This window comes from Suncus etruscus, chromosome 3 (genome assembly GCF_024139225.1).
Source record: "Suncus etruscus isolate mSunEtr1 chromosome 3, mSunEtr1.pri.cur, whole genome shotgun sequence".
Classification (NCBI taxonomy): domain Eukaryota; kingdom Metazoa; phylum Chordata; class Mammalia; order Eulipotyphla; family Soricidae; genus Suncus; species Suncus etruscus.
This window is the reverse complement of record NC_064850.1, coordinates 16,908,112-16,925,237: the sequence shown is the minus strand read 5'-3', so window position 1 is coordinate 16,925,237 and position 17,126 is coordinate 16,908,112. Positions and strand designations below refer to the sequence as shown.

Below are 17,126 nucleotides of genomic sequence, written 5' to 3'. Positions count from 1 at the left end.
CCCAATCATCTCAACAGAGGCCCTCCATGCCTTTCTCTTACAACATCCTCGGGATCTCAGGAAGATGAGAGTTCAAGAAACCCTGGAATGATGTGAGGTTTGGAATTTTTGTTTTGTTTTGGTTTTGGGCCACACCCAGCAATGCTCAGGGGTTACTCCTGGCTCTATACTCAGGAATCACTCCTCTTGGTTCTTTGGTGACCATCTGGGATGCCGGAGCTAGAACCTGAGTTGGCCTTATACAACGCAAGTGCTTTACCAAGCTATACTATCTCTTTGGCCTCCAGTTTGGAATTTTTTTTTTTGTGTGTGTGGTTTTTGAATCACACCCAGCAGTGCTCAGGGGTTTTTCCTGGCTCCGTGCTCAGAAATCGCTCCTGGCAGGCACCGGGGACCATATGGGACTCCGGGATTGGAACAGATGACCTTCAGCATGAAGGAATTTTTGAACAAAGTATTTGTATTTGTATTTTTTTTTTTTTTTTTTTTTTGGTTTTTGGGCCACACCCGTTTGACGCTCAGGGGTTACTCCTGGCTATGTGCTCAGAAATCGCCCCTGGCTTGGGGGGACCATATGGGACGCCAGGGGATCGAACCGCGGTCCTTCCTTGGCTAGCGCTTGCAAGGCAGACACCTTACCTCCAGCGCCACCTACCCGGCCCCTGTATTTGTATTTTTTAATCTTCTGCTACAAAGTATTTGTAGCAGGTAGTGTCTACTCTGGAAAGAAAAAACAGGTTTTTGGGGCCAGAGAGAGAGCATGGAGGCAGGGCGTTTGCCTTGCATGCTGAAGGATGGTAGTTCAAATCATGGCATCCCATATGGCCGGCCCCCTGTGCCTGCCAGGAGCTATTTCTGAGCATACAGCCAGGAGTAACCCCTGAGTGCTGTCAAGTGTGACACAAACAAACAAACAAACAAACAAACAAAAAACCCAGGTTTTTAAGGGTACCTTTTCCACTTAAGCCTTTGTCTAAAACCCACTAACATCAATTTCTTCAACAATTACTGCTACATTCGTAGTCTTTTTTTTTTTGTATCTGTTATGGGGTCCATTATCCACTGGTGCTGGGGTTGGTGGCGGCCTGGGGTGTGATGGCAGAGATCAAACCTAGAGTTTCACACATGCATAAAGGCACATGCTCTACCATGTGAATTCATCCCCAGCCTCCACGGGATTCTCGGAAGCCCTCCTGGAGCTTGTTTAGATCAGATTCCTTACAAATTTGCAGCTTTCCAGACTTGGAAAGCTTCATGAAATGAGAAATGCTTACTGTTGTTAGCATCATTGCATGAGGGAATGATGGTCGGATGAAACTGGTTTGTCGTAGGATTCTTTTTTGTTTTCTGATGTCATAAGAGATTACTGTTGCCTTGGTCCATATAGCTAAGTGAAGTTGGCCTGAACATAAACAATACAGCCTGTGCATCTTGGAATCAGAAGGTGTCATGCCAAGCCTTCAGATGCTTAGAAATGCCCCCATGCCCCCTTTGTATTCTTCCTTCCTTCCTTCCTTCCTTCCTTCCTTCCTTCCTTCCTTCCTTCCTTCCTTCCTTCCTTCCTTCCTTCCTTCCTTCCTTCCTTCCTTCCTTCCTTCCTTCCTTCCTTCCTCCCTCCCTCCCTCCCTCCCTCCCTCCCTCCCTCCCTCCCTCCCTCCCTCCCCTCCCCTCCCTCCCTCCCTCCCTCCCTCCCTCCCCTCCCTCCCTCCCTCCCTCCCTCCCTCCCTCCCTCCCTCCTTCCTTCCTTCCTTCCTTCCTTCCTTCCTTCCTTCCTTCCTTCCTTCCTTCCTTCCTTCCTTCCCTCCCTCCCTCCCTCCCTCCCTTTCTCTTTCTTTCTTTCTTTCTTTCTTTCTTTCTTTCTTTCTTTCTTTCTTTCTTTCTTTCTTTCTTTCTTTCTTTCTTTCTTTCTTTCTTTCTTTCTTTCTTTCTTTCTTTCTTTCTTTCTTTCTTTCTCTCTTTCTCTCTTTCTCTCTTTCTTTCTTTTCTTTTTTTGTTTTTTGGGTCACACTCAGCAACTCTCAGGGGTTACTACTGGCTCTACACTCAGAAATCGCTCCTGGCAGGCTTGGGGGACCATATGGGATGCCGGAATTCGAACCACTGACCTCCTGCATGCAAGGCAAATGCTTTACCTCCATGCTATTTCTCCGGCCCCTCATGCCCCTTTTCACTTTGGAGAAGTGACCAGGCCACATGGGTTTGTAAGAGAAAGATTTCTCCTCCTATAATTAGCTGTCAATATTATTGTACTATTGTGAATAGTGAACTCTATTTGTTAGCAATTTTTCCCAAGGAAAATGAATAGATTTTTTTCTTTCCAGTTACTCTTTGAAGGGGCCGGGCAGTGGCGCTAGAGGTAAGGTGCCTGCCTTGCCTGTGCTAGCCTTGAATGGACCGAGGTTCGATCCCCTGGTGTCCCCTATGGTCCCCCAAGCCAGGAGCAACTTCTGAGCACATAGACAGGAGTAACCCCTGAGCGTCACTGGGTGTGGCCCAAAAACCAAAAAAAAAAAAAAAAAAAAAAGAACCCCAGTTACTCTTTGAAAAGAAAAAAGTCTGGGGCTGGAGAGATTGTACAGGGCTTAAGTTCCTTTGTATTAAGTGACACTTGTTCTTGGTTTTAGTTTTGGGACCATACCTGAAATCAAGGGCTGTGAGGACTTTAGCTATGATTTAGAGGACACAGGGTTAGGAAACTTCCTTCATAGCTCTGAAGATGTCTAGAAGGGGAAATAGATCTAGGAGGGGAAATAGATCCAAGATTCCCACATTGTTGTTTTGCATAGTTATTTAGTCCAGTGCCAAGCTCAGGTGTAGCTTGAGCTATGACAGGCCTTCAGAGAAGGCAAATATTGCCTAGGGAGGACTTGGAATATCTGAAACCAAGGATCTTCAAAGGGTAGGTCCCCTGCCGAATTTAGTATAGTGGATTGAGCATTGGTTTCCATGTGGCATGCCTGGGTTCCATCACCTGAGTCCTCCCACATGGTCTCCTGAACAGGAGTAGGAGCATCACTAGGTGTGATCCCCCAAATTACTAAAAATAAAAGATGGGTTCCCTTTAGAAGTGAGGGAGAGGAGAACAGAGTGTTCTAAAGGAGTCAGCAGGCCTTGCTTTATACCTAATTTTCATTAAAATTATATTTATCATGGTCTTTCTTTCAAAATGATAATGCCTTCCCTGGGTTATTTACAAAATCACTGCAAGGAGGCCAGGATTTTGATGAATTGTCAGACTTTGGTTTTTGGTATGACTCAGAGATTCCCAAACATATTTAACCTATTGCTCCCTCTTCAGAAAAACATTTTCTTAGTGTCTTAGAAGGACATCTGCCTTCTTTAAGCAAATCAACAGGAAATCGCCATCCCCTCCCATTGCCTCTATCCAGCACACCCAGTGAAGGGTGGTAGATGAAGCATCCACTTTGGGAAATACCGGTCTAAATCAGGGAATGCCAGGGGGTCAGCAGGGCCAGGCAGCAGCGAGATAGAGCTGGGCGTTGTCCTTGAGGGAGGGGGTTTGGAATGTGTACAGAGTGGTCCAAGTGGGAAGTTGGACAGACTCCTGATATAACTTCATGTGGATATCACTTTATAGCCCCAGGTGTTGACTTCATTGCAAATGAGGAAAAGGAATTTTAGTAAAATGTTCTCTTTCAATGAAATTTCCATGAAAAACTTAAGAACCTGGGCTGGAGAGATAGCATGGAGGTAAGGCGTTTGCCTCACCTGCAGAAGGTTGTTGGTTCGAATCCCGGCATCCCATATGGTCTCCCGAGCCTGCCGGGAGCATAGAGCTAGCACCCTGAGTGCTTGCCGGGTGTGACCCAAAAACCAAAAACCAAAAAAAAAAAAAAAAAAATCTTATAAAAAGGGCCCGGTGAGATAGCACAGATGAATTTGCCTTGCAGGCAGCCGATCCAGGACCTAAGGTGGTTGATTCGAATCCCAATCCCAGTGTCCCATATGGTCCCCCGTGCCTGCCAGGAGCTATTTCTGAGCAGATAGCCAGGAGTAACCCCTGAGCACCGCCGGGTGTGGCCCAAAAACCAAAACCAAAACCAAAACAAAAACAAAAAACTTTAAGAACCTTAATTTAAAACCTCATCTGCTGGACCTGGAGTAGTAGAGCAGTTTGGACATACTCTTGCTTTGTAGCCTACTCAAGTTGACCCCACGGTCTCTAAGCATGACAGGGTATAGCTCTGGAGGCCCTTGGCTACCACCAATTTTGACCGTGGGCTCCCAGCACCATTAGGGTAGCTTGGGTACCCCTGGCACTGCAGGGCACCTGGGACATCCAAGCCTGTGGTCCTTGCATTGAACTCCCAATTTCATTGGTTAAGAATTGCAGATGGCGCTCCCAGACTTCCTGAGCACTGTTTGGGAAGTTCCCACCAAAAAGCAAGCAAATAAATAAACAAAAACAAAAACAAGCTTATCTATTCCCTTTCTAAAGAAAGCAACAGCTGATCACCTTGCCTTCTTTCCCTACGGTTTCTGGCTTCCTCCAAATAGAACATTGAAATCTCAAAGTCTGGAACTGCAGGAATTGCATAATTTTTCAGTGTCTGCAAAGCCCACATTTTTTATTTGTTGGGGAGGCCTCACACCCAGGGATGCTCAGGGATTACTCCTGGATCTACATTCAGGAATCATTCCTGGAAGTGTGTGGGAGGAACCATATAAGATTCTGGGGATAGAACCCAGTTTGGCCACATGCAAGTCAAGTTCCTTAAGATGGTACCTGATGTACCATCTCTCAGTCTCTGAAAAATCCACTTCTGTTTAACTTTTCTAATTTTTTCCCATATGTATGGGCTTAGAGGAAAATGCCTGAAGAATATTTGCAACATAAAGTAATGTGTGGAAAAAGTAGTAGGAATGAAACTCCCTCTCAACATAGAAGTCTGGGCCAGAGATAGGTACAGTATCTACTGGTACAGTAGATAGGGCGTTTGCCTTGTACACAGCTGACTCAGGTTTAGTCTCTGGCATCCCATATGTTCTGCTGAGCACTGTCAGGAGTAATCCCTGAACGTGGCTGGGTATGACTTCCCCCACAAACAAAACAAACACAAAAGTGTCCAATATTGAGAACAGTAGTACAGCGGTAGGGCATTTACCTTGCATGTGGGCTCACCTGGGTTTGATTCTCAGCATCTCATATAGTCCCCTAGCACTGCCAGGAATGAACTCTGCGTGCAGAAACAGGAGTAACCCCAGAACACCACTGGGTGTAGCCCTCCTTCCTCCCCTACAAAACTGTCCAGTTTTGGGGCAGTAGCAATAGCACAGCTATAGGGTAGGGTGTTTACCTTTCATACAGCTGACCTGAGTTTGATCTCTGGCATCCCATAAGGTTCCCTGAGTCTGCCAGAAGTGATTTCTAAGTGCAAAGCTAGGAATAACCCCTGTGTGCTGTTGGTTGTGACCCAGAAATGAGAAATGAAAAACGGGCCGGAGAGGTGGTGCTAGAGGTAAGGTGCCTGCCTTGCAAGCGCTAGCCAAGGAAGGACTGCTGTTTGATTCCCCGGCATCCCATATGGTCCCCCCAAGCCAGGGGCAATTTCTGAACGCTTAGCCAGGAGTAACCCCTGAGCATCAAACGGGTGTGGCCCAACCCCCCCCCCCAAAAAAAAAGAAAAAAATGAAAAACAAAGCACTCTCAAAAAAATATTTAATTTGCGGGCCCAGAGAGATAGCACAGCGGCGTTTGCCTTGCAAGCAGCCGATCCAGGATCAAAGGTGGTTGGTTCGAATCCTGGTGTCCCATATGGTCCCCCGTGCCTGCCAGCAGCTGTTTCTGAGCAGACAGCCAGGAGTAACCCCTGAGCACCACCGGGTGTGGCCCAAAAACAAACAAACAAAAACAAAAAAAAAATTTAATTTGCTTCTGCAAATGCTTTCTTTTCTTTTTTGGGGGGGGAGTGTGTGTGTCACACTCCTGATGCTCAGAAGTTAATTCCTGGCTCTGCACTCAGAAATTAAAATTGACAAGATCAGGGGACCATACGGGATGCCAGATTTCAAACTTGGGTCAGCTGTGTGCAAGGCAAATTCCCGCCTGCTTTACTACCACTCTGGCCCTTCTGCAGATACTATCTTTTTGGCATTTGGTCACTTGCTCAGTTTCAGGCTGGCATTATTTTTAAAGGTTTCCAGACAGTATAGTAAGTCTTGCTTTTTGACTGTGTCCCCTTCTCCATTGGGATAGTTCTTCAGCTTAGTGAATTCCAGATGCTTGCCTGTGATTCATCTGGGACAGAAGCCCAGGCCATGCCCTATAGCTCCTTATTAGCGCTGCCTTTCTGTGTACCTCGAGTCTCCGTATTGTTATTCTCCATATTGTTATTATTATATTTTTTGTTTTGTTTTGTTTTTTGGGCCACACCCAGCGGTGCTCAGGGGTCACTCCTGGCTGTCTGCTCAGAAATAGCTCCTGGCAGACTCGGGGGACCATATGGGACACCGGGATTCGAACCAACCACCTTTGGTCCTGGATTGGCTGCTTGCAAGGCAAATGCCACTGTGCTATCTCTCTGGGCCCGTTATTATTTTTTGTGCTTTTTTGGCACATCCAGTGACACTCAGGGATACTCATGGCTATGCGCTCAGAAATCGCTCCTGGCTCGGGTACCATATGGGACTCCGGGGGATTGAACCACGGTCTGTCCTAGGTTAGCATGTGCATGGCTTGTGCCACCGCTCTAGCCCCAAATCTCCATATTTTGGTCCTAGTTTCCCAAAGATGAAATGGATGTTCGTCAGTGTCTGTGGTGGTTTCCAATGGAAGATCAGGTGTGGGAGGCGGTGAGGTCCTCCAGGTTCCTCCAGAGAGGCTCGGAACTTGGTTGACATCTGACCGTTTGGGAAGTATAGCTGCCCCTTTTGAGGCTTCCTTTTTCCAGGATTGGTGCCACTTGGGCCCAAAAGGTTGAGGGGGAGGAAGAGTCCTGGGAATACATTTTCTTCCAGCCATGGGATCTGCAAGAAATAGGCCCACAGCACAGAGTCCTCACAAAAGGCAAGAAGTGGGGGCCAGAGAGATAGCATGGAGGTAAGGCATTTGCCTTGCATGCAGATGGATGGTGGTTTGGTGGCTTGAATCCCGGCATCCCAGATGGTCCCCTGACCCTGCCAGGAGCGATTTCTGAGAATAGAGCCAGAAGTAACCCCTGAGTGCTGCCAATGTGAACAAAAAACAAAAAACAAAAAAAAAAAAATCAAGGAGTGGAAAGTTGCCTCGCACCTGACAGTTCCTCTTCATGTCACCTTCTGTCCTCCAGGCCCTGAGCGACCGCTTCAGTGGGGAGATCCCGGATGACCAGATGGCGCACAGCTCCTTCTTCCCAGATGAGTACTTCACCTGCTCCTGCTTGTGCCTCAGCTGTGGGTAAGTGAGCCCGTCTGTGCTCAGGGAAGAAGGACTGAGGGTGTTTATGACAGCAGCGTGCATGCACGGCATAGGGGGCTCTGGGCCTCACTGGCTGAAGGAAGGATTTCTTTCCTTGTGAGAGCAAAGGCACAGAGCACTTTGGAATCATCCAAAGGATTGAAACCCGAACCTTACCTCCCAGGGTTCTCACTTAAGGGATATCCGAGAGGTGGGGCAATGGTGTTTTGAAGGCTTCATCTGACAATGCCAGTGTGAGTCCCGCGTGGGGACCACTGACTTACGGTGCTGCATTTCCATTTGAATATCCCTCCTGAGGGACGCATCTGGGTTGTGGGTGTGCTTGAGATCCCTCCTCTGTGACCAGCATCAAGGGATGTCTGTGCAGCCAGTTCTGGACCACACTGTAGCTGGGTATGACAGTAGTGATGCTCAAATTTTGGCATGTCTGTAGCAAAACCCCAAGATGTAATGCAACAGACTATTGAACCTTGCCCCCCAGCTCTTCCTTCTTTCCTTCCTTCCTTCCTTCCTTCCTTCCTTCCTTCCTTCCTTCCTTCCTTCCTTCCTTCCTTCCTTCCTTCCTTCCTTCCTTCCTTCCTTCCTGCCTTCCTTCCTTCCTTCCCTTCCTCCCTCCCTCCCTCCCTTCCCTATTTCCTTCCTTCCCTCCTTCCTCCCATTCTTCCTTCCTTCCCTTCCTCCTTCCTTCCTCCCCTCCTTCCTTCTATCCTTCTTTCCTTTCTTCCCTACTTCCCTCCCTTTCTCCTTCCTCCCTTCTATCTCCCTCCCTTCCTTCCTCCCTTTCTTCCTCCCATCCTTTCTCCCTCCCTTCCCTACTTCTCTTCCTCCCTCCCTCCCTCCTTCCTCCCTTTTATCTCCCTCTGTTCCTTCCTTCCTCCCTCCCTTTCTTCCTCCCTTCCTCCCTCCTTCCCCTCTCTCCCTCCTCCCTTCCTCTCTCCCTTCCTCCTTCCTCCCTTCTATCGCTCTCTTTCTTCCTTTCACCCTCCCCTTCTTCTTTTCTTCCTTCCCTCTCTCCCTCCTTCCCTTCTTCCCTCCCTTCCGTCCACCCTTCCACCCTCTTCCCTCCCCTCTCTCCCTCCTCCCCTCCCTCCCTCCTTCCTCCCTTCTATCTCCCTCTTTTCTTTCCTTCCTCCTTCCTTCCTCCCTCCCTCCTTCCTTCTTCTTTTCTTCCTCCCTCCCTCCTTCCTTCCTCGTCCCTCCCTTCCTTCCTTCTCTCCCTCCCCCCTCCCTTCCTTCCCTCCCCTTTCCATTCTTCCTTTCCTCCCTCTCCCTTCATCCCTCCCCTGCCTCCCCTTCCTTCCCTCCCTCCCTCACTCTAAAAAGAACTCTGCTTCTATGAGGCATTCTGAGCTAGTGAGAACAAAGAGTTATTTCTGGAGCATTCCTTCTGGAAAATGGAACTAGGATGTCCTTGTCTTTGTGATTGCCCTTCTCGTTGCTTGGAGCCTAAGTGTGGAGGATCAGTGGGATGATCACTTCTGCATTCTCAGAACATTCCCTTCACTCCCTTTCTCTACTCCAAAATCCCGATAGCTGCTCTCCTGGTCAGATTGCAGAGGTTTGCTTTGGTTTGGATGGTTTTCTGGATCAGCGCCAACCTCCTTATAAGTGCCATGTCAAGTTTTAGAGATCTGTTTTTGTCTGGCATCTTGGCAGCCAGCTCTAGTTAAATTCCCATTTTATGGGTTTGGGATATTTGAGTTCCCCTGAGTACCTCATCTTTGGGGGGGATATTTTGGACCACACCAAGTGGTGTTCAGTAATTATTCCTCAGAAATCACTCTTAGGGGCTGGAGCGGTGGCACAAGCATATGCTGACCTAGGATGGACCACGGTTCTATCCCCCAGAGTCCCATATGGTTCCCCAAGCCAGGAGCGATTTCTGAGTGCATAGCTAGGAGTAACCCCTGAGCATCACTGGCTGTGGCCCAAAAACCAAAAAAAAAAAAAGAAAGAAATCACTCTCAGCAGACTCTGGGGATCATACGGGATGCTGGGAATCGAACTGGGTTGGCCGCATGTGAGGCAAACTACCCACTGTGCTATTGTTCCAATCCATGAGTGGATCAAGGTGTCAAGTATATCGAGGTCTGATGTCTTGTTCTTCCCTTCCTTCTTGGAGGACAAGTAGTTCTTTCCCATAGTCTTCCTTTCTCCTTTCTCCTCAGATAAGGTTGCATTGTCTGCTCTGCCTCTGTCAATACTAGTGTGAGGGAAGTGTCAGACTTCTGTGTAAGGGGACTGGCTCCTTCCCCTGCCTCAGTGTCAGCTCTTGGACTCCCCTCAGGGCTGGCTGTAAGAACAGCATGAACCATGGGAAAGAAGGGGTCCCCCACGAAGCCAAGAGCCGCTGCCGGTATTCCCACCAGTATGACAACCGAGTTTTCACCTGCAAGGTGAGTGTGGAGAGCTCTTCCCTGCTCCCGCCCTTGGCTGGCTGATCAGACGCTCTGCTGGGAAAGGCTGGCGTGTCTGCTTCTTGCTGCTTCCCATGTATTTGCTATTTACATTATAGACTCAGAGCGCACAGAATTGGGGGGGGGGGGGGCGCTTTCATCTCGCTTTCATCAAATGAGCTCATACCTTATTTGTGGCTGGAGCTCCTCAGTTTCTCTTTGAAGCTTTATTCCCCCTATATTCTTTTTTGTTTTCATTTTTTTTTTGGGGTCACACCCGGTGGCACTCAGGTTACTCCTGGCTCTACGCTCAGAAATCGCTCCTGGCAGGCTCGGGGACCATAAGGGATGCCGGGATTCGAATCACTGTCTATCCTGGATAGGCTTTATGCAAGCCAAACTGCCTACCACTGTGTTATCTCTCCAGTCCTTTCCCCCCATATTCTGATGGCCTTGTACAAGTGGGTCTCAGACATTGACTGCGTTTATTCTTTTTTTTTTTGGGGGGGGGGCACACCCAGCGGTGCTCAGGGGTTACTCCCTGGCTGTCTGCTCAGAAATAGCTCCTGGCAGGCACGGGGTACCATATAGGACACCGGGATTCGAACCAACCACCTTTGGTCCTGGATCAGCTGCTTGCAAGGCAAATGCCACTGTGCTATCTCTCTGGGCCCGACTACGTTTATTCTTCTTAACAGCACTCCTGTTCTTCAGGGACTCAGTCTTGCTTGCTTGCTCCTGTCTGCCAGGTGTCACTAGTAGCTCAGCCCCCATTGAGTCCATTCAGTCCATGATCACTCAGGACCCCAGTTTCCTTAGCAAAACCAGCTTTCTTCTGAGATGCTAAACCTGGGGTCAGTCATCCTGCAGCTGAAGTGGTTGTCAGGGCTGGGTGCGAGAGGAGGCTTCTGGCTAGGGAGGTGAGGAGGTAGTGGGAATGTACAGCGAGAACCGCCGGCGTGTCCCCTGTTTCAGGCCTGCTACGAGAGAGGCAAGGAAGTCAGTGTCGTGCCCAAGACATCTGCCTCCACCGACTCCCCCTGGATGGGCCTCGCCAAGTACGCCTGGTCAGGGTGAGTCAAAGCGACTGGCTCCAAGGGACTGGTGTCTTGGTCACTGGGCCTCTGACTGGCTGACAGTGTCTCTGTGCCTTCCTTACAGATACGTGATTGAGTGTCCCAACTGCGGGGTGGTCTATCGTAGTCGGCAGTACTGGTTTGGAAACCAAGATCCTGTGGACACGGTTGTGCGGACGGAGATTGTGCATGTGTGGCCTGGAGTAAGGACCGTTGTCTTCTTCTCTTTCCTGTATCAGCCAGTTAGTTACCTGTGGTGCAGAAAGTGAGACTTACCTAGAATTCAGGTTGATGCATGCATTTCAGGATGCTGATGGTTTAGAAAAGTATGATCAGGAGAGTCTTTCTAGATGCTTAATTATTTCCCCTTCTTGCATCAATAGTAGAGATGATGGGGCCAGAGAGATAGCACAGCGGTAGGGCATTTGCCTTGCTTGCAGCCAATCCAGGACGGACTGTGGTTCCAATTCCGGCATCCCATATGGTCCCCTGAGCTAGCCAGGAGCAATTTCTGAGCACAGAGCCAGGAGTTAATCCTAAGCACCCCTAGGTGTGACCCAAAAACAAAACAAAACAAAAATAGTAGAGATGGAGAGACTGGAGAGGTGGTAAATCTATTACTATTGTTATTGTTGCTTAGAACTTACTCCCGGCTCTGCATTCAAGGATCTCTCCTGGTAGACTCAGGGGATCTTACACGGGCCTGGGGATCACATCTGGGTTGGCCTGGTATAATAGCCTGTAATAGTAAGGCTAGTGCCCTACCTACCTGTTTTACTGCTGCTCTAGGTGTAGATGTTACAGACAAAATCAGTCCTGAATTGAGCAACTCTGCACCAAATTGATGGTGCCTGGTGGGCTATGAGACCAACTAGACCCAACAAGTTCCTGCTCTGTTTCTACTCTTCTGTGCTGGAGGTTTAGTGGTTCAGAGTTGGCCCCAGGAGGCCTACAACTTGCCAGAAGCCCCATCCCCCTTCCATTGCCTTTACCCAGGTTGTGATGGGCGCCTGCTTTTTTCTCTCAGACAGATGCCTTTCTGAAGGACAACAACAACGCTGCTCAGCGCCTCTTGGATGGGATGAACTTCATGGCTCAGTCAGTGTCTGAGCTTAGCCTTGGGCCCACCAAGGCTGTGACTTCCTGGCTGACTGATCAGATCGCTCCTGCCTACTGGAGGCCCAACTCTCAGATCTTGGTACGCTGTGGCGGAACACCCCTACACCTTGGCCTGGCCATTGCTCCTCTGCCCTTTGTCCTGTGCTGTGTGTTCTGTGAGGAGACAGACCTTCGCTCCCAGTCCTTTAACCCCTGGAGCACTGCAAAGGGCAAGATCCATTGAGGCAGCCAGTATTTTCTGAAGCCCGCCCCATTTCCCTGAGTTACCGTGCACATTTTTCTCTTTGTGGTAGATTTAAGCCTAATTTCTTGCAAGGACTACACTGTGCAGATATCTGAGGCCATAAGATGGAGAATGTGGAGGAAAGGGGCCCTGTCAGGTTCACTAAGGTTGGCCTTAGCTCTATATACAGATTTCCCCAGTGCCTTCATGGCCAGGGGACACCCTGCTTTGGCTCATGCATTTTCTGACTGGAAATGAAGTCCCCACTTACCTCCCAGAAGCTCTTTTAAGAAAGTGCTATAAAACGAATCTGGTGGTTCTTTGGGCTAGATTTAGCACAGTCCCTCCTGGAAATCCTGTGTCTCAGCCCTGTAGATTTGAGGCACCTTTCTGGGCATTTCTGGGAATAAAATGATAGTCACCATTTCAGCCGCCCTAGCCTGGGTCTTGTGGAATTGCTCAGTGGAGCAGACACCAACGGTACCTGCTTGTTTGTTTTGGCCTTGGAACAGAGCTGCAGCAAGTGTGCTACATCCTTTAAAGACAATGACACCAAGCATCATTGCCGGGCGTGTGGGGAGGGCTTCTGTGACAGCTGCTCCTCCAAGACCAGGCCAGTGCCCGAGCGGGGCTGGGGCCCCGCGCCCGTGCGGGTGTGCGACAACTGCTACGAAGCCAGGAGCATCCAGTTAGGTAACCTGGGGCCCGTGAGTCCCAGGGGTGGAGGGAGGCACCTCGCTCCTTGGCCCTGGGTGTTGGACTCCTTGGACTCCCCTGTGTCCCAGCCCTGGTCCCAGCCTGCCATATTATCTCTACTCTTCCTTACCAGAGACCCCAGAGGTCCTGATTTCCAGGGGCTAGGGACCTGTGCTCCTTTTCCTAAACAGGGCTTGATCAGGGCCTGATCAGGGCCTGACCGAGTATTCCCTGGAGAAGGCTCTATCTATGTCTAAGATACCCAGCACCTCTGGAGCCAGAGTCCGGCATTTGCCTTACCCGTAGCCAACTCGAGTTTAGTCCCCAGCACGCCATATGGTTATCCGAACTCTACCAGTGTGATTCCAGAATCACAGAGCCAGGAGTGAGCCCTGAGCACACCTGTGTGGTCCAAAAACAAAACAGATACGCCTGTTGGGCAATTGTCTTTGCCTGTGGCCAGCCTGGGTTTGATCTTTGGCACCCCATATGGTCCTCTGAGCCAACCACGAGTGATTTCTGAGTACAGAGCCAGGAGTGACTCCTAAGCACTGTTAGATATGGCTCCAAAGCCAAACAAACAAACAAACATGCCCAATACCTTTTTAGTTGCTTTATTTAAAAAAAAAAAAGTGAATAGACACCAGGGAGGTAGCTCACTGGGCTGAGTACATGCCCTGCATTCAGGCAACTCATGTTTGATGCCCGAACGGCCTTATCCCCCACAAGCATCACCAGGGTGATTGCCAGCTCTGTGCTGGGGTAGTCTGAGCACCACTAGGCATGGCCTCCAAACGGCATCTTTCTACAGGGGTTACTTCTGGCAGAGTAGTTAGTGGTCAGGCCTGTGGGTGCTTGGCAGCCACCAGGGCTTCCCCTGATTGATGGTGCCTCGATGGGACATGTGTGGTCTGTGTCAGACTCAGCCTCACATGTGGGATACCATAGCCATCAGGGAACCTATAGCCCTGATGCCCTGCCCTTCTGAATTACCTAAAAGGGAGCCAGTGAGGGCCAAAGAGATAGTGCTGTGGGGAGGACATTGGCTTGCAGGCAGCTGATCTGATTTCCAGTACCTGAGTTCTGAGCCATTAGTAAACCCTGAGCACCTCCAAGTGTGGCCCCAAAACAAAATAGAAATAAGGGGTGGAGATCGTAGTTCCGAGTGGTGCAAAGTAGACTAACAGGTGTTGCACCATTTCAGGCTGACTCACCCCGCAGCCTGTGGACATTCAGCTCAACTCAGGGTCCCTTGGGATGATGACCCCATGCGCTTTGTGGCTGTCCCCAGAGTTTTCTATCTAGCAGTTGACTGAGACCTGATGGCTTCTCCTCATCTTCTGTCCACAGATGTCACTGAGGCTCAGGCTGACGATGAAGGCGGGACACTGATTGCACGGAAGGTGGGCGAGGCTGTGCAGAACACACTGGGGGCCGTGGTGACAGCCATCGACATACCACTAGGTGGGCCTGGGTTGCTGCTCATGGGGACAATGTGTGTGGGCTGAGGGGCAGGACAGTGTCCTTGCTCACACACTGGGGTGGAGCTGGGCAGCCAGAATCCATCTGAAACACCTCCCTGTGCTTGCCTCTGCCAAGTACCACACCAAAGTCTTGTGTTCATCCCGTCCCCTTGTGCCCTCTCTTGCCACAAAACAGTTGTTGGGAAGTTGTAAAGCTGTAAACCCAACACCCTAGCTATCAGCTGTCAGTCAGGAGGCTCATTTTTTCTGCTCTGGACCTCATAGCCTGGAATTCTGAGCCGGTGTGGCAGTGTGGCCATAGTGCTGGTCACGAGACAGCCATGGAACAGGCTGGGTTCAGCCGCACTCCACTCTCTTTCCTCCTTTTCTCCGTGTAGTCTTCAGGCCTCACCCTGTGGCTTTTTCCTTGGCTCTAAGTTGGAGTTAGTGTCTAGAAGGCCTCACACTTCCCACAGGGAGACGCGCACGGCTCTGTGGAGCCTGCCTGGGTGCAAGGGCAGAGCTCTAGGCAGGAATGGCAGAACCAAAGGGGGGTGCCCTTTAGCACATTGAAGAATGTGTGGCTGACAGCTGTTACTGGTTTCGGCTTTAGATGGTCACTCATCTCCAGATGGAGGATGCATGCATTCAGGATGGGGCGAGGGAGAGCAGGGAACCAACCAGCGCAGGGAGGGTTTACATTATTGGGCTGGACAGTCCCAGGCAAGTTTGGCCTGGTGAAGGGGAGAGATCCAGGCTGCCCAGGCAGATGGTCAAGAGATCTTTGTTGTGCCTCCCAGGGAAGCAAATGATTTGTCTTTAGCTCAGGGTAGGAGTGGGCAGGTTTGCTTGAGCTGGAGGGGAGGCTGCCTCTGCCCTTGGATACTGGCAACGGCAGGGCTGCCCTGGACATGGAACCTGCCAGTGGTGCCCAATTGACAGAGCTCTCCTGGGGTGTCAGGCCCCAGGCCAGTGTGTTAGACTCTGTGATGCAAATTGAGGCCTTTGAAATAGTATAGTATAATATCTTGTATCTTTTTGTTTTTGTTTTTGGGTCACACCCCGCAGCGCTAGAGGTTACTCCTGGCTCTACGCTCAGAAATTGCTCCTGGCAGGCTTGGGGGACCATATGGGAGGCTGGGATTCGAACTACCGTCCTTCTGCATGCAAGGCAAATGCCCTACCTCCATGCTATCTCTCCGGCCCCTTCCATTTGTTTTTTTTTTGTTGTTTTTTGTTTTTTGGGCCACACCCGTTTGACGCTCAGGGGTTACTCCTGGCAATGTGCTCAGAAATCGCCCCTGGCTTGGGGGGACCATATGGGACGCCGGGGGATCGAACCGCGGTCCTTCCTTGGCTAGCGCTTGCAAGGCAGACACCTTACCTCCAGCGCCACCTACCCGGCCCCTCCATTTGTTTTTGTTTTGTTTTGTTTTTGTTTTTTCGGGCCACACCTGTTTGATGCTCAGGGGTTACTCCTGGCTAAGCGTTCAGAAATTGCCCCTGGCTTGGGGGGACCCTATGGGACGCCGGGGGATCGAACCGCAGTCCTTCCTTGGCTAGCGCTTGCAAGGCAGACACCTTACCTCTAGTGCCACCTCTCTGCCCCCCCCTCCCCCCGTTTGTATCTTAATTATTTTTTGTTGGTCTTGTTTTCCCATTGCCTTTCATCTGTTTTTTTCCCCTCCTTCTGGGGAGGGGCTTTTTCTGGATCTCAAAAAATGGGAGGCAGGAGAGCTTAGGAGGGGGCTGCCATCTAGGCTTGTGGTTTCTCTCGGTGGAGTGACTGGCTTGTGGGCGAAGAGCTTGTGGTGTTAGTTTCTGGCCTGCTATCACCTCCATATCTGTGTGGATTATTTATTGCGGGGAATTACTACCAGACCAGTTTCACTTATCCTCCACAGATAGGGAGTAGGGGGTACCAAACCTCAACCCAACTCCCAAAGAACGACTCATTACAAGACTCATTATTTCTGGAACACGGCTCTTGAAGGTAGACTGTTCTGTGAAAGACCCAAAGCCCCAGGGCACTCACATCCTCTCTTCTGGTGGCTGCTTCTCAGTTCTCAGTGGAGTTGAATTAAGACAGTTTGGATCTCCATCCACCCCCACTGTCCAGCGTCTGTCAGGGCCGCTGCTCTTTGGGTCACCCAGATTGTTCAGTAAACACACGAGGGGTCTGGATCTGGGGTGCACAGCAGGTGCTCTGGAGGCAGTCCTGGGTGGTCAGCTTGCCCGCCTCTCAGGCCCTGCCTACCACACTCCCTCTCTGCCTCAGGTCTGGTGAAGGACGCTGCCAGGCCCGCCTACTGGGTGCCCGACCACGAGATCCTGCACTGCCACAACTGCCGGAAGGAGTTCAGCGTCAAGCTCTCCAAGCACCACTGCCGGGCCTGCGGACAGGGCTTCTGCGACGAGTGCTCCCACGACCGCCGGGCCGTCCCCTCGAGAGGCTGGGACCATCCTGTCCGAGTCTGCTTTAACTGCAATAAAAAGCCCGGCGACCTTTAACCCCAGCTCCCTCTTGGAGTCCTTCACAATTCCTTAGGTTCTCAGGGTTAGAAACAGAACTCGCATTGAGGCTAGGCCCTCCTCCCGGGCACCTATCATGCGTCCTCTCAGCTCTTCTGGGAGCCACTTTTCCTCGGTGGGAGGAAGTGGTGGGGCAGTTGTCCGACCAGGGGGTGCCTGGTGGCAGGCCCCAAGGCATAAACCTCTTCTGCCCAGGGGAAGAAA

General features: G+C 50.4%; 1 protein-coding gene across 1 annotated transcript in view; it reads left to right on the top strand.

Annotated features, from left to right (window-relative positions):
• Positions 1-17,126, top strand: part of ZFYVE1 (zinc finger FYVE-type containing 1) — a 72,594-nt gene extending 55,468 nt beyond the window's left edge. The window contains exons 4-11 of the mRNA XM_049770359.1: positions 7,290-7,396; positions 9,705-9,813; positions 10,789-10,886; positions 10,975-11,092; positions 11,917-12,087; positions 12,744-12,924; positions 14,278-14,391; positions 16,669-17,126. Coding sequence (XP_049626316.1) covers positions 7,290-7,396; positions 9,705-9,813; positions 10,789-10,886; positions 10,975-11,092; positions 11,917-12,087; positions 12,744-12,924; positions 14,278-14,391; positions 16,669-16,901 — 1,131 coding nt within the window. The 3' untranslated portion in view covers positions 16,902-17,126. The remainder of the gene's footprint in view (positions 1-7,289; positions 7,397-9,704; positions 9,814-10,788; positions 10,887-10,974; positions 11,093-11,916; positions 12,088-12,743; positions 12,925-14,277; positions 14,392-16,668) is intronic.